General features: G+C 37.4%; 1 protein-coding gene across 4 annotated transcripts in view; it reads right to left on the minus strand.

The window, feature by feature from the left end:
• LOC115416645 (tetraspanin-18-like) overlaps positions 1-24,124 on the minus strand; it is a 60,044-nt gene that overhangs the window by 30,158 nt on the left and 5,762 nt on the right. The window contains exon 2 of one of the 4 annotated variants that reach the window (XM_030130514.1): positions 9,212-9,290. The exons of 1 other annotated variant lie outside the window; for it this stretch is intronic. Coding sequence is in view for 2 of the 3 variants with exons in the window: in XM_030130498.1 (XP_029986358.1) it covers positions 9,203-9,205 (3 nt within the window). In the remaining variant the exon portion in view is untranslated. Of the gene's footprint in view, positions 1-9,202; positions 9,293-24,124 lie in introns of those variants that run through there. 2 more of the 4 variants (XM_030130498.1, XM_030130507.1) reach the window with 2 other exon arrangements.

The raw sequence follows: 24,124 nt of genomic DNA on the forward strand, positions 1-24,124 counted from the left end.
TTCAGGTTTCAACCACTTGATAGTGATGCATTTAATGGCTGCTGTTAGTAAAATTTGCAAGAGGTATTTGTTTAACTTTTGAAAAAACATATCTTTTTTTTTTTAGCAAATATCAATCAATCAAAAAATGTTTTCATAGTGCCAAATCATAAAAACTAGAAGCACTCGGAGAGCGCAGACCTCCACCAAGGCTGATCAGTGCCCCCCCCCGTGGGCCCCCCCACCCCTGATCACCATCAAAATTTAATCATTTCTTCCTTATCCCATTTCCAACAAACCCTGAAAATTTCATCCAAATCTGTCCATAACTTTTTGTGTTATGTTGCACACTAATGGACAGACAAACAAACAAACAGACAAACAAACAAACAAACAAACCCTGGCAAAAACATAACCTCCTTGGCGGAGGTAAAAATTATCTCATGACACTTCACATATTGAGCCGGTCAAAACCAGACTCTCAAGCCAATTTTCAGAAACCCAACAGATTCCTCCAGGAGCAAACACTTGTGAGTGGTGACAGTGGTGAGGAAAAACTTCCTTTTAACAGGAGAAACCTCTGACTCCTGGAGAATGGACATCTGCCTTGACCAGTTGGGGTTAAAGAGAGAGGGTAAAGGAAGAGAAAAAGAGTAAGAGAGAGAGACTGGGGGAGAAGGGGGGGGTGTATAGGGGAGACAAATGGATGCAATTGATGTACAGCAAACTGAACTAGAACTGTCAGAAAGTAGATCAGCTGGTGTTAGTATAATTACCAATATCCAGAACAAATGTCCGTAACTGTTAATACTACTACTGCAAGTACAAGTATCAACAGTGGATGTACTACTACAACAGTTAGTACAAATAGTGGAACCCTCTACCATCTATCTACTATCTACTCAAAACACTGTCAGTTATCACATACTTATGTTAGGTACGTAATGAGCAGTGACGTGCAGTCAGAGGAGGCAGGGGAGGCAGAGCCTCCCTTGTCAATCATGAAAAGAAAAAAAACTTGACTATAAAATATAATAAATATTGATTGTTGTCAGCTGGTATGTCCTATAAACTCATTTTCCGTTCGAATCCAATATTATTATTTACTTATTTTTTTTGTCAATTAGAATAGCAGAATTTCCGCATGCTCCGTTCAAATACAGGGAGGAGATGCGCCGTGAGGCAGTGCTGTGCCTCCTGGAGAACTGTCTACTCCCCTCATGAACTCTGCTGGTACCCAATGAAAATATTGTGTTGCTGTCCCTCTGTATATCGCAGTTAAAATGCTTTCAAACACTCTGATTATATGCTCTATCCTTCCATAATCTGCATAACATATGGAATGTATTTCTGTAACGTGTTTAGGCTCGCAGATTAATCATAAAACCGCAGTGAAAAAGTCACTAGGGGAGGCAAACAGTACCCCTGCCTCATGATAGATGGCGCCTGTGAGTCCACAGATTCATGCGCTTATAATCTTCTTCTTTCTTTTTTGTACACTTTAATTCACCAGGATCTGCGCATGGATTTCACGTACAAATAAAGGTAAGACCATAAACTTTTTTTATTTTTAGTTTGAAATGGCTCTTTTTGAAGGTTTCCTGTTGAGTTCCTGCCAGTCTACCTATGCTGACTTGATGCAGAGCCCATATACCCAGGCCATTCCTTTTGCTCACTCCCTCTATTCCAGTTTCTCAGGCCACCATATATTTGTAGATCTGGCTCTGAAAGAGTCAGTGCCTCCCCAGCCATGAACCCCACTGCACGTCACTGGTAATGAATAAGTACCAAACTGAACATATTTTTTACAGTGTGGGCCCTTTATACCCACATCTGCCAAATCAAATGAATGTGAACAGGTAACACTGAGGAGTCACAGGGGTTATCTCTCCACCAACCGTACAAGCTACTGAATAGCATTAACCTTTACAAGCCTACAACAAACCTTTGTTTAATGCCTTCAGATCGATACAGCTTCACCTCACCTTTGAGCTCCATCAACCACCACAGAAAACAAATTAAACAAAGAACTGGACGGAGTGAGACGGAAACACTGGGTTCAATGTCCTCTGGAGGAAATGTATTTCCTAAACTTAATTTAAGTTACTTAAAAAGTGCTCTGTTCATTAGAGTTTATCGCAGTTTGTTTTGTCCATTTTCTTTGAATCAACCTTTAAGTGACATTGATTTTACAAACTGTCTGGTTAAATAAAGGGAGGGTTATGTAAATGTTACAGTCATGCAGTGAGTAGTTTCTCATTTCTTACACAACCGTCAGTTTACTTGAGAGTATAAAGACTAGACACTGCCAGGAAGCATCAGGTTCAATAACGCTTGTTAAAGAGTGGTTCAGGGAGCATGAGACATCATTTTCATACATGGATCGGGCACCACAGAGTCTAGACCTGAACTCCATTGAGAATCTTTGGGAAGTGATGGAAAAGACTTTACAGTGCAGTTCGGCTCTCTATCATCAGTTAAAGATCCTGGCAAAGAATTAATGCAACTATGGATAGAAAAATGCTGTGACATTTATTGTAACAGTGAAGAATGCAATTGTGAATGTGTCCAATAAAACCACAATGAAAAAAACAGCCAAATATTGTGTGTGGGACTTTTTTTTTTTTTTTGGCCAGCCAGTGTATTTCGTGGAGAGTAAGGAGTCAGAGAATGGGTTCCAGAGTGAAAACAAAAGACAGAACCTGACAAAAACTCTAAATGACCACATTGCATTGGGTTTATTTCATACCTACTCAAACAGAAATGTTGCACAGAGAATTAGGCTAAAGTAAAGGATTGTTATTATTAAATTAGGATTATGGACTAGGAGGTATTTTCAGATGGGTCTTTCCATGAAACTGGGTTTATTTTGGTATCTGACACTTTGCCAACTTTTTAGACCCAATAATAAAAGAGAAATTTAGATATATTTCCCCCCAGGATGTACCGAATGATGACATCAGATAAAGGCAAAAAAATTATACTCTTGCTACGAGGGCTGTTCAATAAGTTCATGGCCTCACCCAGAACAGAACAACACAGACTGATAATTTATATTTTATTTTTCAACATAATCTCCATTTACAGCAATGCACTTGGTCCATCGATGTTCAAGCATCACTATCCCATCACGAAAGAATGTAACATCCTGTATTATAACAACCTGTATTTCTGGGTGAGGCCATGAACTTATTGAACAGCCCTCGTATGAGCCATCCCAAAATTAATGAATTTTTAATAGAAAATTGGGGCCACAAATAAGACCAAGATTGGGACAGGAAAAACTACTTAGGTGTCAGTACATATTATCTTAAAAACATGGCTTGAAATGGTCTTATATACCGCTATAAATAAGGACACTGTGTTAAATTTGATGATCCTGGTGATTTTTCTAATCCAGACATGCAGGTTTTTCATGAATCGGCAGTCTCACTCCAGGTTTTGTGCATTACCCACTGTGTCCACTCCTGTTACATGCAGCCATTTTTGTGAAACACTCGGCCTTGTATATTTACTTCAATTCCCAAAATGTACCTGCCAGAGAATAAAAAGATATCCGAAAAAATAGTAGCACATAATTTTTGTGTCCTTTTGACCTTGGTTATGTCGGGGTAATCATTGCATGCAGAATCATAACTGCTGGAATACTGACCAGTCATAATTTCAGGGAAAAACTCAGATATCACTGAGTTGTCTGTGGATTTGCCTTGTGTAATAGTGTGGGTATTGGGAAAAAAAAACCTGAAAGAAAAAGATGGGGGAGTTCACTATAGAAACCCAATGTCTATGTTACATGCAGATTTTTGTATGTGTGCATCAAATAAAAATGTGTTTTATCTGAAAAATTGTTTCTCTTTTATCTCAGTAAATCTTTATTTTTAAAATAGACCCAAGGTGATTCCAAACTTGCTCCATAATATTAGTCTACATCTGGTTAGAATTTTTAGCCCCTCTGTCCTGCTTTTAGGGACCAGTTTCATAGAAGCACCCAGATGCATTTTTTTTTTTTTTACTTCAGAGAGTTCTAGATAAGCCATTTCTCAAACTTCCAAGCTTAATAAACTATGTTAAAGTTGATTAACCAGATCACTACGCAACAGATGTAGGATTGACTTTGAAACAGGGTGAAATTGCTTTATTCCTAAAGATTTTTCTATGTAATTAAACAGACTGTCAGAGAGTTTGCATTCATTGTATATTTCTCTCAGCTGAATAATGTTGAAGTGTTCAAAGACTGAATTATACAGACAATATATAGGAGAATTTATCAATTTGCAAAATGAGATAAGCTACACCATTAGTGCAGACATATTGTATTAATATTTACACTTACACTTGTTGGTCCATATGGGGCACAAGGACACCACCCCCATTATTCACTACATTATTTACAGGAAAGGACATGTTTACACATTTAAATTTGAGCAAAATATCTCTAAAAATGTGGAGTATGGGTAAATATGTGTGTATGGTCTGTTTTCATTTTTTCTTCTACTGCCAAAGGCGGGTTTATTATTTATTTTGTAAGTTAATTTGACCTGATTTGAGCCCCAGGGGCTGTCCACTGTCTGTCTGACCTGTTAAAAATATCAGGATGACGTCCAGTTTATTCCCACAGGAAAGGTATTGATTATGTAATGGCAAATAGGTCATTTTCTTTTTACATGAGCTTAGTGTCTATTGTTATCTGCAACAAAAAATAAAAGTGTTTGTGTTTAGTCTGTTGAAGTGTAAAAAAAAAAACAACTGTTTTTAGTTACATAGAGACCAAACTGACTTTTTTTTTTATTATTAAACAGAGAACTAAACATTAAAGCATAATGAATGCTACATTAAATTGGTGTGAGGGTTTATTTAAAAAAAGACAACAAAAAAACAAAACAAAACACTAGACTAGTTTTAATGTTGCTCTTCAAACAACATGACTCAAACATTTTTCTTCAAGTTGAACTGAGGTAAAAGTGATGTAATGATTTGTGCTGACAAAGCACAAGAGGAAAGTTGTAGCTCCAAAGTAGAGTTTAAAATAAAGTGTTTAATTATTCACCCCATGCCCAAAAAGACTATGTACGGTATCGGCAAACATCACATGTTTTAGCTAGAACCAAGGGTTCAGCCTTTCCAGCTTGTTGGATAAAGATGCTTTGCATGTTTGCAGGAGGAGAAAGACGCCATCACCTGCTTTGAGAAATGTTCTCTGATGGTCAAACTGAAGTAGGATGACATCATTTTAATTTATTTATATTTGCTTATTTTAATGTTGAGAATTCCACATACAGTCATGTAATGGTCACAGTCCAGACTGATTTCAATAAACGGCATTGTATGTCACGCCAGTTCTTACAACATTTGGTGTGCTATACTGATGCATTTTGGACCTTTTGCATGTTATTCAACGCTATTTGATCGCGTGTCAATTTACTCCAAGATCTCCGGTTCACAAAACCCTAACCCATAACCGTAACCCTAACCCTCAGTGTGTGGTATTTGATGCATCGATTCAGGTTTGACAGGGGGTAGTAACAGTGTTAACATACACACAGAAAACTTATAATGTGTAGAGATAACACACCAATTAAAAGTGGGGTGTGTGTTTATGCAAGTCATGATATCATGTTGTCACAGTCAGAGAAATGGAGATCTCCTGCTAAAACCCAACAAAAAAACTAAGAATGTTTCTCCAATGGGATTCACTAACAGACACGACATGGTTCCTGGAAAACATCATTAAGATAAAACAAACCTATCAACCCAACTTAAGTTTCTAGGTTTAATTTATGAGTATTTTCTGACATTATCAGGACCACTAATTATCAGTCAGTATTGCTTTTTATTCCTAATATAGTATTCACTCAATCTTTTAGCTATAATGGCATTCTCTATGTTTTTTAAATCCAAAATGAGTGTTAGATGTGTGAAATTACCAGTATTAAGCTACAGCAGCCTAAAAATATAACATAGGTAACATCAATTGATCCTTAAATAAACTTAAAAGGCGATGTGTTATTTGCCAGAATTCAGCATCAACTGAACTGATATGGTTAAAATGATTCATTACACCATGTGCTTTTCCATTTTCCATTATATATTTAAGAAAATCATCCATCAGCTCAAACACAGTTGAAAGATTGCCACAAGTCACATGATACATTTTTTGCCTTTGTAGGATTTTGCTGTACCTGTACGAATGTTGAATGGTTGTGAAATATGCTGTGCATGTTTTGGATGGATACATTTTTAATTTGTTTGTATTTGTTAACCATACTATCACAGGACATTTGTGCTAAACATTTTCTATTTTCATAAGGTATTCACAGGAAATAATCTCCAAACAAAGATTATGACCTTTACATCACTGCATTCAGACCTATCATTGTTAAAATAAAATGCCATCCTTGCAAACTACAGTGTGTTTGGTAGAGACATTTCAGCCTAACCCATTCTTAGCTGAGGCTCAGATCATTCTGTTCTCTACTCTACCCCTAAGAAATAAAACATCTCCAGACCAAGGTTGGCAGACGGATATTTCACCCAAACTATCTCCTTCTGTGTAGTCTAAGAATGTGATTAAATGTGTTAGGCGCTTGTTTTCATTAGGGTTAGTGTATCACCAGGTTGTAGGTATTTTTACACTGTTTGACCTATTATGGAGAAACACTCTCACTCCTCTATTTTGGTCTGATAACTGAGCGATGACATTTATAGTCTGTAAAGTTTGTACATTCAGAATGGTATGCATCAATGCCTTGTACCGAGCAATCTGTTCCCACAAGCTCAGTCCAATAAATGTTTCCTGTGGAATACAACCAGAGTACTCCGATTGTTCTTCAGACCTCTGCATCTTTCAACACCTGCTCACAGAAAACTACCGCAATGAGCCTGTTTACATGAATATAAAAATACGATAACTGGGAGTAATCAGATAATTGTAATAATCCGATCTGACGCGTTTACGTGCGCTTGAGAAATGCAATAATTGAAAATCCTGGTCCTGTTATTGTCTTCCACTCACGTTTGACTATGTAATTTCCGTTTTCTACAATTTTACACCTGCGCAGATGTAAAAGAGCGAAATAAATCAGGTGAACCTGTACATGCAGGAAGATATTGGAGTACTGGGGAAAAATCCAGGTGTGATAATCATCATACTGTTTACATGATCACTTCAATAATCAGATAACTCCAGAAATCAGATAATGATCCGATCTGCAGAGTTTTGGGGAAATTAGTTCAAGGCAAAAGCTATATAACCCTATTAATAAGAAAACAACTATAAGCAAAGAGATTGACAACTGCATCCACAAACTGTGCCAAATACATGATAGGTTTTAATGCTTTGAAGGCATTCATAGAGATATTAAACAGACGACACTACTATGAAACCATTTAAGTCTCATGAGGGCTGAGGACTGAACAGTCAGGCTCACCATCTGCCACATGGAGACATTTGGATGTTTATGCAGAATATGTGGGCATGACCACATGTGCCTGTGCGCTCAGTGATGGCCATGCATTACACACATAAACAGAATAAAAGTGCCAATATTTTGCAGTGTGTGAATCATTTACTGCAGCTTTACTATAAAAATAACTGTCCAGAGGGACCCCAGCGTTTTTACTGATGTAGTGTGATAACCACTCATTTGGAGTCACATAAACAAAGTGATTCTACTGAAGTGGATGGAGCCACTGAACATTAAGGCAACAGAGTAAAATAAGAGTAAGGAGATTGTTTTTGACCTCATCTTATCAGGCTTGGACATCTGATTTCTATAGAGATTTATACAAGTACTAGTACTACTCCGTCTTTAACATCCATCCATCCATCCATTGTCCACCGCTTATCCGGGGCCGGGTCGCGGGGGTAACAGTCTAACCAGGGATGCCCAGACTTCCCTCTCCCCAGACACCTCCTACAGCTCTTCCGGGGGGACCCCGAGGCGTTCCCAGGCCAGCCGAGAGACATAGTCTCTCCAACGTGTCCTGGGTCTTCCCCGAGGTCTCCTCCCGATGGGACATGCCCGGAACACCTCCCCAGGGAGGCGTCCAGGAGGCATCCGAAACAGATGCCCGAGCCACCTAAGCTGGCCCCTCTCGACGCGGAGGAGCAGCGGCTCTACTCCGAGCTCCTCCCTGGTGACTGAGCTCCTCACCCTATCCCTAAGGGTGCGCCCAGCCACCCTGCGGAGGAAACTCATACCGTCACCGTCTTTAACAATTTATCACTTTGTTTTGGTTCGTCTAATGCAAACAAAATTAATCGGTGTGAATAAAATACCTCTGAGATTACAGGAGGGTTTTACAATCTTTTTGAGACAGACTTGCTCCAAAACTGGCAAATAATCACACTGTTAAACCCATGGTTCCTAAAGGTTTCTACAAGTTAAATTTAAGACTTTTTAAGACCTTTTCAAGACTACTTAGAACAGAATTTAATGCCAAATTCACAGCCAAACTCAGGACTTGTGTTTTTATTTACTCCAGCGCCTTGATTCCCACTGTTCCAAGTCATTCTTCACCGGGGGCTGCAAAGTTAGTGATAATTGGTTCCTAATTTCAATATAAATTATCAGGTTGGAACGGGTGGAACAGACACATTTAAACACAATACAGCAAACCAGTTTATGGCAACACAACTTAAGACCTACCATATCAAATTTAATATGTTTTATAGACTTTTTAAAGGTATTAAATACAGATTTGTCAATTCAAAACTTAAGACTTTTTAAGACCCTGTGGGAACCCTATAAATCACAGTACATGTTAGTTATTCAACATTTCAGGTTAATGCATGATTTAAGTGAATTATTTTGCTGAATCAAAATCCCAATGAACTGAAATGCCACAGGATCTTACGGAATTATTGCAATTCTTTCTTGGTATGGACACAGTAACTATTAGAAATGCAAAGACAAAATTTTATATCACAGTATTTTTTATACACTGTCTATAATGTGAGACAAATAAGATGAGGATTTGATTAAATTTCTGATTGAAAAAACAACAGATTTCTCAAAAATATACGATACTTTAAGTACAATCAATTTTCCACCAACAAGAAGATGAAGGGTAAGGTCAGCAATGTTTTTCCAGAGATATGGCTGCTCACAGAAAACATAAATAAAACATGCTTAGTTCTGCAATGTTTGGATGGTGAACTAAGCAGGGTGCGCTGAAAGTGGAGCTATATGACAGGGCTGAGAAGCAACAGAAAGCATCATACCATAAGTACCTGTTAATGGCTCTTGGCTTCAGATGTTGGTGGGACAATAGCTCTCTTTAGGCTTTGACGGCAAACTACTTTACATCAGCTGTGGAGGAGAAAAAAAGGGAGTTATTACAAGTGTAAACTTTACATTCATGAACTGAACATGTATGAGATGAAGAGCCAAAAAATTGTCCCATCAAGAAGTGGTAAACATGGTAAATCTATAAACCCACTGGACTATTTTGGATTATTTGTATTTTGTGTTGTGTAATATTTAACTTCAATTCTTACACTACAATAAATACCGTAAAAATCAATGGAACAAATGACTGATTAGCTCTTTCACTTTAGTACATGGGTCTGTTTCTGATGTGGAGACATTTATCTTTGTTTCACTTTACAAAGGACCTGCAAAAATAGTTCTAAGTCCTAATAAAGTCTTAATATTTAGCCAGCTTTTTCTCAAAACATTATACAATACTATGACATACTCAAATATTTTTTATTCTCTTATAATGGCTTTATGCTCATAATATAAGTATGCTCTTGATACATTAAGTTTTTTTTTTACTATCCTCAAGATTCAAGGTTCACTTTATTGTCCTTACATGTAGTGTATACATGAAACGAAATCAGCACTCAGGACCAGCAATGTACATGGTAAAAATCCTATAAAATGAATCCTATACTAAAAATAATAACAATAAAAGCTGATAACAGTAAAACCTAATAATAAATAATGAATAAATAATGCGTAAATACTACAATGCAAGATTAAAATGACCAGCATGTTAAAACAGGATAAAAACAGCAGTGTTTCCAGTATCAGTATGATGAACACAGTAGTGCATCAGTGTTCCGTGGATTTGACTAGTCTGACAGCCTCTGGGAAGAAGCTGCATTTGAGCCTGGTCAATGAAAATATTGTGTGCTCTGTATGAACTTTGTTTTTAATTACTTCTCCTGCATGTTATACTGCTTGACTGAACATAATAAATTGATAATCTGTGACAAAACATGTGTGTCTTATCACACACATCAAACCCCCCCTACCTGACCCAGGTTTTACATGCATTAACATAATTTTTGGACTATTCTTCTAAAGCTTTTCAATGTCTCCTTCTGGACAAAGACACATGAATTCATACTATAACCTGGGTCCTGTAATTGACCTAATACCTTTCTGTTTTTATAGTAACTGCTACATGTGAGCAGGAACAAAATTATGATCAATGCTGTTGCAGCAACAGTAGAGTATGGTACATATGAAGTATGAAACTATGGGGAAAGAGCCTGAGAAAGGAGAGCTGAATCTGTAATGAGAGTGATTCATCATGCTCTTTTGTTAATGCACACTTTTTATGCAACATGATTCATTGCTCATGATTCACTTTTTTGTTTGTTTTTATTGCATGATTCAAACCCGCATAACTACTTGACAAAGTGATCACGACTTAAGTGATAAACATTCAAAGGATGAAGAAAAGTCATGACACAAGTGTGAAAAACATCAATAACTTGAGGCAAAACAGAGCCAAGTTGTTCATCTCACAACATTTTATGATGCAGGTTAGAATTGAAAAAAAACTCTGTAGTAGGTGCAGGCTTTTCACAAAGTTCAGTGCTACTACTGTTGCAACTGGGCCGCCATATGTGATGTCAGTGTTTTCCATTAATAACATACACTGTGGCATGTCTTATAAAGAAGTGAAAATATGTGGTGAGTAGAGTCTCTTTTAACCATGTTGCTAACAATGTACAGTAGAACTTCACAGTACCAGTGCACCATCGTACGAAAAATTTGCTTTGTGAGCGGCAGCTCATGAGAATTTGGGCCTTGACATACGAGTGGAAATCGGCAGTACAAGTGAGCTTCATACTAGCCGCCACTTGTCAGCACTGAGCTCACACATACTCCCCCCAACAGGAGCAGCCTCCAGTCGCTCAGTTAACATTCATCTCATGGAGGCAACATCGCAAGAGAAAACGTGAATGTGTGCGATCACAATCTCACATGAGAGGAAACATCAGAAATTGTTCTACGTGACGTTAAACGGAAGCAGATTTTCCCTCCAAACAACAACCACCCTCCTCCTCCTCACTCTGCCATCTTCCTCGTGCACAGATTGTTTCATCTTTAAGGCAAATAAGTTAATAAAACCTGTTTATTTCTTTTGTATTCTCTTTTATTATGTTTTTTATGATTGTTCCTTTTTTTGTAACTGCACTTTTTCTGTTTTATGAACCCTTAAAAAGGGATTTTTTGGTGGTTTTTAGGTGGTTTTGTGAGGCTGGAAGAGATTAATTACAATCAATAAATTTCTAATAAGAAAATTGATTTGTAAAATGAGTGAATCGCAAAAAAAACAATTAAATTCGTACTGCCAGGTTCCACTGTAAATTAAATTTGACAAAAATTTACAGCTAGCTGTCAATGTTCCAATGTTTAATGATGAAAATGACATTAACCGCACAAACTATCTTTTACAATACATACAAAAGTGCGTGCAAACACACAACAGAACCAGACTCAGAACTGGTGGCTTCTGAAACCCCAAGTCCTGGAGCAGCAACAGAGAACTGAAGCCAATTCAATGAGATAACCTGAGTTCAAGTATTAACGTAACACTGTCATTTGTGTACTAATTACTGTCTGTACATGTTCAATTACACAGTGAGCTGAGCAACTCCTCAACAGCTGCAAACAAACCCATATAATAGTCACTTTTTGAAAAACGTGTGCATTATTTACACGGATAGGTTTTACATCAACCAATCAGCAAATAAGTTAACAAGCTAATAGTTGCTTTGTATGTGACAGTGTGTTTATTACAATGACAAAACTGGTTCTTGTTTAAGTTGATTCCACTACCAATACCAAGGATCATTTTTCTCAGGGAGTGAAAAACATCTTCAAGACTGATAACCTGCTGGCTCAAAACAACGACACTGACAGAACATAATACTGTACATCCATGAGATAAAGCAAAGCAATGAAATGTAATATTTTGATATTTTGGGTTAATCATACAGATAAAAATAAAGCCGTTGCAAGTCACCAAGTTTTACCTGATCTTACTGATCATAATAATCCCTGCCCCCAGCCCCTGATAACTGGTTCTAAACCAGTGTCAATGTCATGGTGGAACCAGTTTCCCAGGTACAAATCCAATCCTTTGGCTATCAACGCACAAGAATTAATTCAAGATTAGTAATCGGTACTGAACATGTCCTTTAAACTCATCTCCAAACCAGCAGTTCGTTTGTAATAAACTGGGTCACCCCATATTTAACCCATAAAGACCCAGTGCTACTTTTGTGGCAGTTTCCAAATGAATGTTCTCTCTATTTAACCTTTCTTAAGCAATTTATCACTATTTACTACAATATTATCCTCTATATTTAGCATTTTTCCCTGTAAATCATGTATTTTCCTATGTTTAATTTCCTACATTTAAATTAGATGTTCATGAAAACTCAGAGTAAAGTTAAAAGTTTTATAAAAAAAACAGAGAAAACTTAAGAAAAAGTGACTTTTTCAGCAAATTTATCAATTCCGGTATGTAAAAAAAAGTGTCCCCAACCACTGTCATTGATCCAACTCAATGTTGTAGAAGATGGCGGTGTTTCCACGTTCACTATGGAGCCTCTGAACGTCCAAATGGGCCATATCTGATGACTATGAAAAGATGACAAACTGTATTTTACACCAATTATTTACATGCATTGATAGGATTAGTGGATCAACAGGTATTTAACATTTTACATCAGAAGGTGCTTTCGGTCACCAGTGGGTGTTTGGGTCTTTATGGGTTAACTGTATCTAGTCTTGTCTTATGCGTCCTCAGTGTTTGTGAGTAATAGAATCCATCCAAGGTTATGTGTTTAAAAAAAATAAGAGTAACCATGCAACAGGACAGGCATATTGGAAGGCTTTTGTCCTTGCTGAATACAATACTGAGTGTAATGGTCCATACAGCTACAGGTTGCTGTTGGCAGCGGTGTTGGTGATGCAGCTCTGACAGACAGAAGGCACATGACTCAGTGATGTGGAGGACCTTCCAGTTCTGTTGACAGCAGTACTGCCCACACAGCAAGAAGCTCTGCTCCTCATTTCTTGCATTCTCTTTTTCTCCCATGTGAAAAGCAGCAAAACAACTCACTGATGTGCAGATGAGGTGAAATGGTGACTAATTCAGCACCAGCTCCACATTTCAGAAGGAGTGAATAACTGTAGAATGAAAAGTCTTTAATGATGTGCAGAAATGCAGATCATTAAACACCTGAACTCAAAGCAATCCTGATGAAAGAAGTTCAAAGAAAACACCTGCTCCAGCCTTTTTAATATTTGCATTGACAGATTCAGTTGGCAAATTGATGCTGCCATGCATATTTTATGTAGGCTACAAGATGTACAGTTTACACACATAGAAAAACCTCAAATACTGTGTTTCTGTACTAGGAGTAAGGCAATACCAAACAATTTCCTTTTTAGGCTTTTATAAGAAAATATGTAGTAATTATCTGTAGAAGGAGAAGACAGAGATGGTGGAAGCATTAGAGCAGTGTTTTTCAACCTTGGGGTCGGGAACCCACGTGGGGTTGCCTGGAATTTAAATGGGGTCGCCTGAAATTTTTAGTAATTGATAAAAATAAAAACTTAATAAGGGCGACATGGTGGTGCAGTGGTTAGCACTCGTGCCTCACAGCAAGAAGGTCCTGGGTTCGATTCCAACACCAATCGACGGGGGGGTGGGACCTTTCTGTGTGGAGTTTGCATGTTCTCCCCATGTCTGCGTGGGTTCTCTCCGGGTACTCCGGCTTCCTCCCACCATCCAAAAACATGCACTAATAGGTTAATTGGTTAATCTAAATTGCCCATAGGTGTGAATGTGAGAGTGATTGTTTGTCTCTATATGTTCAGCCCTGCGATGAACTGGCGACTTGTCCAGGGTGTACCCTGCCTTCGCCCCTATGTAGCTGGGACAGGCTCCAAGCGACCCCTGTGACCCTAGTGAGGATAAAGCGGGTTCAGAAAATGAATGAATAAAAAAACTTAATAAAAAATACAGGGTGGGGAAGCAAAATTTACAATATTTTGAGGCAGGGATTGAAAGACAGTGTATGACCAACTAGTTTATTGAAAGTCATGACAATTTATTTGCCACAAGAAAATTTACATCACAGAAAATGTTTTTATTCTATGTGTCCTCCTTCTTTCTCAATAACTGCCTTCACACGCTTCCTGAAACTTGTGCAAGTGTTCCTCAAATATTCGGGTGACAACTTCTCCCATTCTTCTTTAATAGTATCTTCCAGACTTTCTCGTAATAGTTTTGCTCATAGTCATTCTCTTCTTTACATTCTAAACAGTCTTTATGGACACTCCAACTATTTTTGAAATCTCCTTTGGTGTGACGAGTGCATTCAGCAAATCACACACTCTTTGACGTTTGCTTTCCTGATTACTCATATGGGCAAAAGTTTCTGAAAAGGTATGGATAATAGTGTTAGGTATGATTATGACATCAATATATGTTTGGTTTCAAAACAATTGACGTAGTGCCTGCTGAGAAAAAAACAACTAAATGTTCATTGTAAATTTTGCTTCCCCACCCTGTATATCGTGAGTTGAGACAATCCCAATACATAAAAGATACAACAAACTCTGAATCTGAAACTGAAGCATTGTGGTACTATTTATCTTTCAAATGTTCATTGTGGTCAGTTTCAGATGCTGCAATTCTTTCATAATTCATAGTTTGAGTTCTTGTTTGTTCAGTATTAATTGTCAGCCTTGTAAATACAAGCTGGACTGACTGTACATATCCTGACCAAGGAAAATAAAATTCTTACTTTGTGCAGTAATCTACACCTGGCTTTTCTGCCTCTGTCTATAAGAACATACATAATATAGATTAAATGTCGTCTAAAATTAATGTTTATTTGCAACATAGTATAGCAAACTATGGCATTAACAAAAAAAAATTAATTTGAGCCAAAAAAAAAAAAAGTGTCAATTTTGAATATCTGGGGTTACCAGAAAATTGTGATGTTAAAATGGGGTCATGTGCCAAAAAAGGTTGTGAACCACTGCATTAGAGTGACATTTTGGAAAAGAAGCCAACATGAAAAACTGAAGAGCTGACACTTAAGGTGGCTAAGGGAATTATGTGCTATTACACTCCATCCACGCTGTTTAAAGAACAGACAATACAAAATGGACCCAATAATACAAGCTGTAATAAATAAATAAACTGTCAATAAGGCTGTTTTTATCTAATTTTAAATGAAGGTTTTCTGTTCACTTTAGAAGACCTGCTCTGCTCCAGTGGAGCAGTAATGATAGGGAATTACTCTCTATCTTTCAGCACTTAGTTTCACCCAAGTACTCTGCCTGAGTAGGAGGCATGACTACAGATATGCACGAATAGTTGATTGATTTATGAAAGCATAATTGACTTTTTATGAGTCGACTAAATTTATGTTTTACATCTTAGAGATGCGTAACTAATGTTTATGGCCTTGTTTCTGCCAAAGTGCTGCATGTCATGTGAAGGCTGAAAAAGAGCTTAAAAAAGTTAAATGATATACTTCTGGTTCACCCATTCCTCTTAAATGTTTGTTAATTATTGTTTTTATCATTATTTTGTTTGGGTGGAGGACATGTGTGAGGAGTCCTAATTAAATGGCTTGATTTTTCACTCTCAATATATGATTAAAATCCTCATCCCTTGTTTTCATATTGAGTACAACAGCACCGCAAGAATATCTGCATCAATCCAATTACAATAACAATCAATAACATTAACAATCAGTGTCTATCGTAGATTATAACAATCAGTGCAATGTCATTTAAGTTTAAGTAAAGTGAGGACAAAGGGAGGAAAGCAGCCTGGAAATGTCAGTGTGAATCTCCAGTTGTGCTCATGTTATTAATCAGAATAATAGATGAAACCAAGGTGACATCAGCAAACTCATTATTTCAGTGGTTACACAATAAATAGAGAGACATAGAGGAAAATACACGAGACAAACTTGCTGACCTGGAGCCCAGAAGTAGACTACATTTTTTAAAGACCAATAAACATTCCTCAGTAGGGCTGCATGATATTGGAAAAAAGCGACATTGCGATTTTTTTTAACCCTGCGATATATATTGCGATAAGAAAAAGTACTCAGGAGGATATAATAGCTGTGTGGTGCTGATGTAAATGGTCAAACAAATTAGTTGTGCTTCTTCTCGTTGTTGCGACTGGTGTAAGACACTGTCACCACAGAACACGTTTCAGTATCATCCTTCTTGTCGCCGAAATAATTCCAGATAACTGACATTGCTTTTCTTTTTGGCACCAAGTCTTCGTTTTCGGTGATTTTCTCTTGTTCGTTGCTCATTTTTCAATATTGTTACCAGCGACTCACTCCATGTGCAGGGGCATGGTCTGCTTCAGCTAACTGATTAAGAACAATTGTGATTGGTGGATTGCTGTGCGCAGTGTGTGTCAGGTACCCAGGTTGAAATTAGATGAGAACACGCCGGGTTCATTTGCCTCCTACATTGCAAGACCTGTGATGTGACTATTGTGAAAACATACATTGCGATGACGATGCTCAAAATGATATATTGTGCAGCTCTATTCACCGGCCACAAAAAAAGTTGCACATGCAATATTTTACTTAAAAGTTAAAGAAATGAGAGGCTACTTGCTGCAGTTAGAGTTAAATAAACAGCCTGGTCAAAAAAAAAGTAACTGCCTGGATTTAACTAAGCAAATAGTTCCGATCCTTCCATCGGTCAGTACTGCAGTGGTTAATAATGTTTCAGCTGTAACAGGTTATTTAACTCTAACTGATGCAGTAAGTGTCCTCTCATGTCTCTAATGTCTAAAAGATTGAACAATGCCAGGATTGATCAAGATCATCAGGTTTGTGACAGAATGGTTCAGGGAGAATGAGACATCATTTTCACACATGGATTAGCCTCCATAGAGTGCAGACTCTAATTTAGGATGTGATAAAGACTTGATGCAGCGGTCTGATTTGCCATCATCAATAATCAAAAATTAATGCAACTGTGGATGGAAAAATATTATGAACCTTATAGTGACACAACATAAGCATAATGTGACAAAAACGATGTCACAGTGAATGTGTCCTGTAATCAAAACCAAAGCTGGTGCTGTGAAATTTTGAATGTGCAACTTTTTTTTTGGGCCAGGCAGTGTAGTAACAACAGTGGCCACCCAGCAGCTCTAAGGGTATAGTGTGTACCACTGAGGGATTACCAAAACAACCCTGGTTCAATTCCAGACTGCATGGGACCCATATTTTCCCATATTTCCTATCAATCTCAGCTGTCTCTAATAAAGGCATAATATCCCTCAAAATATTTAAATATAACAATGATAGCTTGGAAAATACAGATTACTGATATCAGTTACACAAATCACTAAATAAATAGGCCTACATAAAATAAATGAAAAATGAAAATCTGGATCACTGAATATTAAACGCAAAATAATTAATTAATAAATAGGGATATAAATATCAAATGATCATTAAATGTAGAAATGTAGGCAATTTTAGATGATAGTTTTATTTTTTACACTACTATTGAACCTCAGTCAGTATTTGTAGTCAAGAACAATGAGCAGTCAGCCACTACCAGGGCCAAGTCATGTCAACTGTGACAGTAAAATGTGGCCAAACCCAATAATCAGTCTGTCTATAGTGTAGACACAAGGTCTGTCCAGTTGAGAAACTAAAATAAACAAATCATTATGTGTTGTTGCTTGACAATCTTACTAATGAAGGGCACTTGTAGAACTATAAAATAAAAGGAATGGCTATACAAGTTGGTGGAAGAGTTATATTGTAACTATAGTGAACTATGTTATGATTTGTGCAATTTGACTTGTCGAGGAAAATCCACTGACTATGACACATTTTGAAATACATATCTTTTTCAAACGCAAATATAAAAACTTCAACTAGGATAGAAAAACTTGTAAATGTTGCAACTTTGATTTTTCTTATTTTACACATTAGCTCTCACTGCTCAATGTCACTGAATCCAAAGTATCAAAGTGCACACACTGGTGCTTTAAAATGCTTATTATATCATTGCCCACATTGAAACTGCAGTTACAATTATTCTTTCATGTAAAAAACCAACAGAAGTCAATCCACCATAGTTACCTCCGCCAAGAAGGTTATGTTTTTGCTGGTGTTAGTTTGTCTGTCTATCTGTCTGTGTGCAAGATAACTCAAAAAGTTGTGGACAGATTTGGATGAAAATTTCAAGAAATGTCGATACTGGCACAAGGAATAAATCATTTAATTTTGGTGGTGATCGGGGGGGGGGCACTGATCTGCCTTGACGGAGGTCTGTACTTTTCTAGTTTACTTAAAGAAATGATATTTCCTTTTTTAAATGGAATTATGCATTTTAAAACATTTCCCTGTGGTCTACATAAACTGAAAATGCTCTGCTTGGGTCTGAATTCTTCATTAATTCAACTCCACAGGTCCATCTTCAAACCTATTTCTGAGTAATGACACCAGAAAGGTCATTTTAAGCGCTGGCCCTTTAAATCCAAATGAGCTACTTCACACCCCACCCCCTCCAGGTTGTCGACTGTGCTTTTTCTCTCGTTCAGCCTCTTGTGTTTGTTAATACAACCAACAACGTTAATACAGCCAACAACATTTTAGGTAATCAGCTCGAAGTTTGGACATATTTTCAGTTTTTAAAACAACCGCTGCTGCTGACAAATAATTATGGGGTACTCTGAGAAATGTTCGTCGGAAGTCTTGACCTTATATGTGCAAATGTTGTGACGGTACTAGTTATAAAATGTAACAAATTAAGCAGGAACTGAAACAGGTTGTAGAAATCCACTCGATTTTTGACAAAATGAATATAAAGATAGTTTTGCAGCACCTGGAGGGTTCAAATTCAAACTATTTGAACTATTAGGGTCCAAATACACAAATACATGAACCAAAGACTAACAAAAGTGGGTTTAGCAAAATATGACCCCTTTAAAGGGCAGCTAGAATCACCAGAAACCAGACCAGAACCTCATTGGTGACTAGAAAATGTATTGAGATATAACATAAAGGAGCCCATCTACTGCCCCCAGTTAAAGTGCAGTACTCAAAAGTCACCATACAACCACCTAATCATGACCCCATGGCACCTACTTACTATATCAATGTCAATGCACATTTTTAGACACTGGAAACTGTTGACATGGGCCAGTTGATATTACGTAGGCAAAAACCTAAAAAGGAGTTGGTTACAACGATTATGGAAAAACACCAAAGTGGTCAGACCAGGGTTTGTGTCCTATCCGTGCTCTTTATTTGTGCATTTTATTTTTGTCTCTTTTTTTTATTTTGGCCTTTCCCCACTCCATTTTCCCTATTCCTTGCCAAGTTTTATTACGCCTAAACCTAACCAAACTTTTTTAATGTCTAGATGTCTATCAGAATACCCCCAGTGTTGAAAAATGACAGCTCATACATTTGTCCAAAAATCACCCACTGGGGGTATTCTGCCTATCAAAAGGAGACCACCACTTGACAACCACCCTGGTCAATAAACATTTTCAAGTCTCATTCTCTGCATTTATACCTGCTAATAAATGTCTTTGTCCTTTCAGTATTGCTTTTCGGGCTGATAGAGTACTTTAATCTCTGCTGTGTGGGCTTTGATTGATAATTCTCTTTGAATAAAACACATCTTGATCCTGACAGACAGCTCTAATGTAACTGCAGTTAATATATTATTATGCTAGTGTTTAAAGAAATGTTCCATTTTATTGTGTCAGTAAGATAGCGATAGCATTAGCTCACCCATTACCCCTCGCTCTTCCCCTGCTCCACCATTTTGTCCAAATATGATCACTTGTGGCAATGAATAACACAAACTTCAGCCCTCGAATGTTGGTCCAAAAGATAATGGTTGATGTCCCAGTGGCTCAGTTTATTTCTTTTGTACAATCTATGGTTAAAATCCTCTTTCTTTCCTGCTCTACATGAAACCTGAGCTTCTGCAATGGTAGTGCTGCAGGTTATGGCATGTGGGCAGGTTAACGCAAAAGAACACAGATCTATTACCAGTTCCTAATATCACACCTGACATTGAACTGTTACACTGAATATCATACATTGAATATTCATACACAATGAACGCTGTGACTGAAACTCAGACGTGCTGATATTCAGAGTAGCAGCGTAACCTAAAGTGTGATTTCCCTTAATTGCTGCCAACACTTGAGGACTCAGTGGTATAAGAGGGGGCTGAGCTGTCAGATTGTGGACCACAGAGCAAACCCTGAGAGATTAAAGTGAAGCAGTACCTGGACGATGACACAAACCCAAAAATACAAGTCCACGACACTTCATCAATAACTGCTTTCAAACTGTTTTTCTGTTATCTGATTGCTTTAAGAGCTAAAGAACTGGCTTACTCCTGATGGAAAAGTGATGAAAGCGAATTACTCCCAATTGCTGCTAACACTTCAGGTCTCAGAGCGATCTGAGAGTGCTGAGCTGTCAGCCGGTGGAGGACAGAGCAAACCTTGAGAGATGAAAGTAAAAAGGTAGGCACGTAATCCCTCAGAGACCCAATTACACCCAGAGCCCAATAGGTGGCTGCAGAGGCGGAGAGAGTGTGGTCTGCATGGGTGCAAACAGATGAGTGCCCTTCATCGCTCAGGAGGAGGAGGAGGGTTCCTGCTATTTCTGTCTGCAATGAACCTGTTTATACTGCTGTTAAATAAGTAAAACAGCAAAAAATGGTAGATGTGATTAAGTTTATATTAAAAATGGAATACCATCTACCACTGCCAAATTGATTCTGAACAAGAGCTGTAGCTAAGAAGTACCTGAAACCTCAAACCTGAAAATTCATACAATGTCAAAGATACTCAAGTATACTGCACTAAAGAAATATCACAGTATGCCACTTGAGCTATTTGCATGATATACGGCCTCCCACAATGCACTGCAGTCATTGGTAAAAGCACTGACAGAGGATTTTAGCCATATTTCCCACTGCAATATGGGAAAATAGGTCTAGAAATATAATATAGCTACATGTAAGCATTATTGTGATAGGATTTACAATGATCAATATTTATACAAATAATCTGTGGCAAAAAAAAAAAAAATATTGTAAAAATATAACAAACCTCTGTATGCATCTATCAGAATAAGTCTGGTGTGAATATGTCTTGCACTGATGGATGTATTACTAGAATTTGATTCTTGACCCCAAAGCACTGCCATTTTGATTGACAGATATGCTGAAAAGATTGTCATCTCCATCTCTATATTATACAGCCTATTATTATAATTAAAACATGGGAGTTATGTAAGTATTCACCCTTATAAAGACAGTTAGTTATAGATATGAAAAATGTGTTTGTTTTTTTTTTGTAAACATGTTTATTTCTACTGTAAAGTTAGCCACTTTAGCATTGGTACTGACTTGCTTTTGGAGCAAGACCCCAGTGGACACTGAGGGAATTATAGGTTTGACAACTTCCACAGTGGCTCCCTGTCTGAGCCCCAGAGGTTACTGCTAGTTTAACACAAATAAAACCTCTATATAAAATGAACAGAGTATTTCTGACCTTCTTTGCAGCTGTATGTGTCCTGTTAGCAGTTTTACAGATGTCTCTTTCATCCTTGCAGTCTATGGGGAATATACTTTTTGGGCCATTTGCTGTGTTGTGTATTTTTTCCTATTATCTTGAGTTACTACTGGGGGAACTGGCAACAGTTCTGAGTGGGTGGACCATATCCAGTTCATTAATACAGTCATGCCTACACTGTGCTCATGTTAGCATTCGCATGTGTATCCATTATGTGGTTGCGAACATATCATAACTTCTCGTGTTGATGATCTAAGTCTGTCACACTGAACCACCAATCAGCTCTGGACTAACCTGGACCACACAAGGAGCACATCCCTCTCATGGTGGTGAAGAAACCTTACAGTCATTATACAGCTGAGGCCATCTGGTTCAGGTTTAAGAGTGCAAACTTAAGCATGTGGAGGAAAATACTGCCTGCTGGTTTCTCTCAGCTGCCTTATTCACAGTCTGCCCTGGATTACTGTCTCCCACGTGCTAAGTGTGTGTATAAGTGGCGTGGGGCCAAAAGCTCTTGTGATTTTGCCACTGTGTTACAGCTGCAATGCCCTCTTGTATTAAACAAACCACAGTGGATAAATTACCAAAGAATTCATTTTTATAGGGCACGCTAAGTGCTACCATACAGCACAGAAAATTATGTTGTAAAGATCATGACCAGACACTATTCTTACTTCTTTAAAGTCAGACTCCAAATGTAAAAGAAATTATTCTTGGCACAAAATATTTATAAATTGGCGCACTTCTGTACATCTTCTATCTATCCGCAACTACAAATCAAACATTCTTGTGATTTTGTCACAATGCACTGTTTTGTCTTGCTTGCATAACAACTCCTTAGATCTTTGATTTGTGCAGTATCTTTTGAGATTTGGGAGCTGCTTCTGACTAAAGTTGCTCAATACTTTGATTTGCAGTTTGGTGTCGACTAATTAATGGACTTACATGCAAAACAGTGCAAATAACTGTCTACTGTTATGTAAATATGTATTTAGCCTTTAGAGTTTTATTACTTACTACTATTGTTATTACTTTCATATTGTTTGTCTTTTGTATCTTTATGCAGGCGCATTGTTTTTGCATTTTATACTGTTGCTGCCTTGACCAGTGAATTTCCCCATTGTGGGATCAATAAAGTCTCATCTAATCTAATCTAATCTAATTTAAATGATAAATAATAAATAAAAGTAGCCAGATCACAAATGATTCAACAGAAATATTACACTTCTGTTAGTTCTATCTAGTTGTTTTTATAAAGGTGAATGATAATAATTATTACAATTATGCAAAAATAATTGCTTAGATAATTGTGACAGGCCCAGCTGCCTCGTGGTAGTTTTGAGCCTTAATATAATAAAGTGAATGTATTTAAATTAATCATTTCTGTAGTGTAGATTCTTTTCTGCTGTTGATGAAATAAAGTAAACAAAAAATTAAAGCTGGTCATTGAGTTCAGATCTCCTCACTACGACTGTAATGGCTGCGGGTTTAGATCCCGGTTAACATACCTTAGTAACAGTGCAAAACACAATACTGGATATGTCTGAAGCACTTAAAAATGTTGTTAAATGAGTAAAAAGCTGTTTAAGTAATTATTACAATGTGGATGTACATATTAAACTGTATAGTTTAAGTAACTGATGGGAAACAGCTCACCTAATATGATGTTAGACGGCCAATACCAACCATTATTTGTAAATGACACAAGCAGATTTATTCCTTAGGCATCAAAAATTAGTAAAGAATGACATGGCTTTTTTCAATATCTTTAAAAATAAGCATCAGTGTCATAAAAGTATCCAAGTTTATTACCCAGCCCTGTCATAGTCAGACACTTCCTTGTCCTTATATTGTTCATTTTCAGTTTGTTTTTTCATTTCCCACTTTAATTTAAGAAACAAAACACTAAGACTCCATTCTCATATATCTTTTAAATTCTGCCTTTATAATTTATTATGTAAAATGCCGAATTTAATGGACTTGATGTTAATTATTTCAACACATTTTAAATAAAGGGACTGGCTGTGATTCCTTTGTGTGGTTCACTCATCCAAAAACACAAAATGCATCTTAAAGTAGAAGCATGATGAAAATGAGAAGCTGCTAAAGGTCCTCAGTGTGACAGAGCAGAGGTGAACACTCAGAGAGGGCCTCACTCTGCAGATATTGGGGAGGGGGGCTGACCATCTGCTTTTTAATTCAGTTTGGCTGAATTTAATCTAGTTAAAACAGGAAACCTTTGACAGAGCACTGGGGCATCAGCATTATGTGT

The sequence above is a fragment of the Sphaeramia orbicularis genome, chromosome 3 (assembly GCF_902148855.1).
Source record: "Sphaeramia orbicularis chromosome 3, fSphaOr1.1, whole genome shotgun sequence".
NCBI lineage: Eukaryota > Metazoa > Chordata > Actinopteri > Kurtiformes > Apogonidae > Sphaeramia > Sphaeramia orbicularis.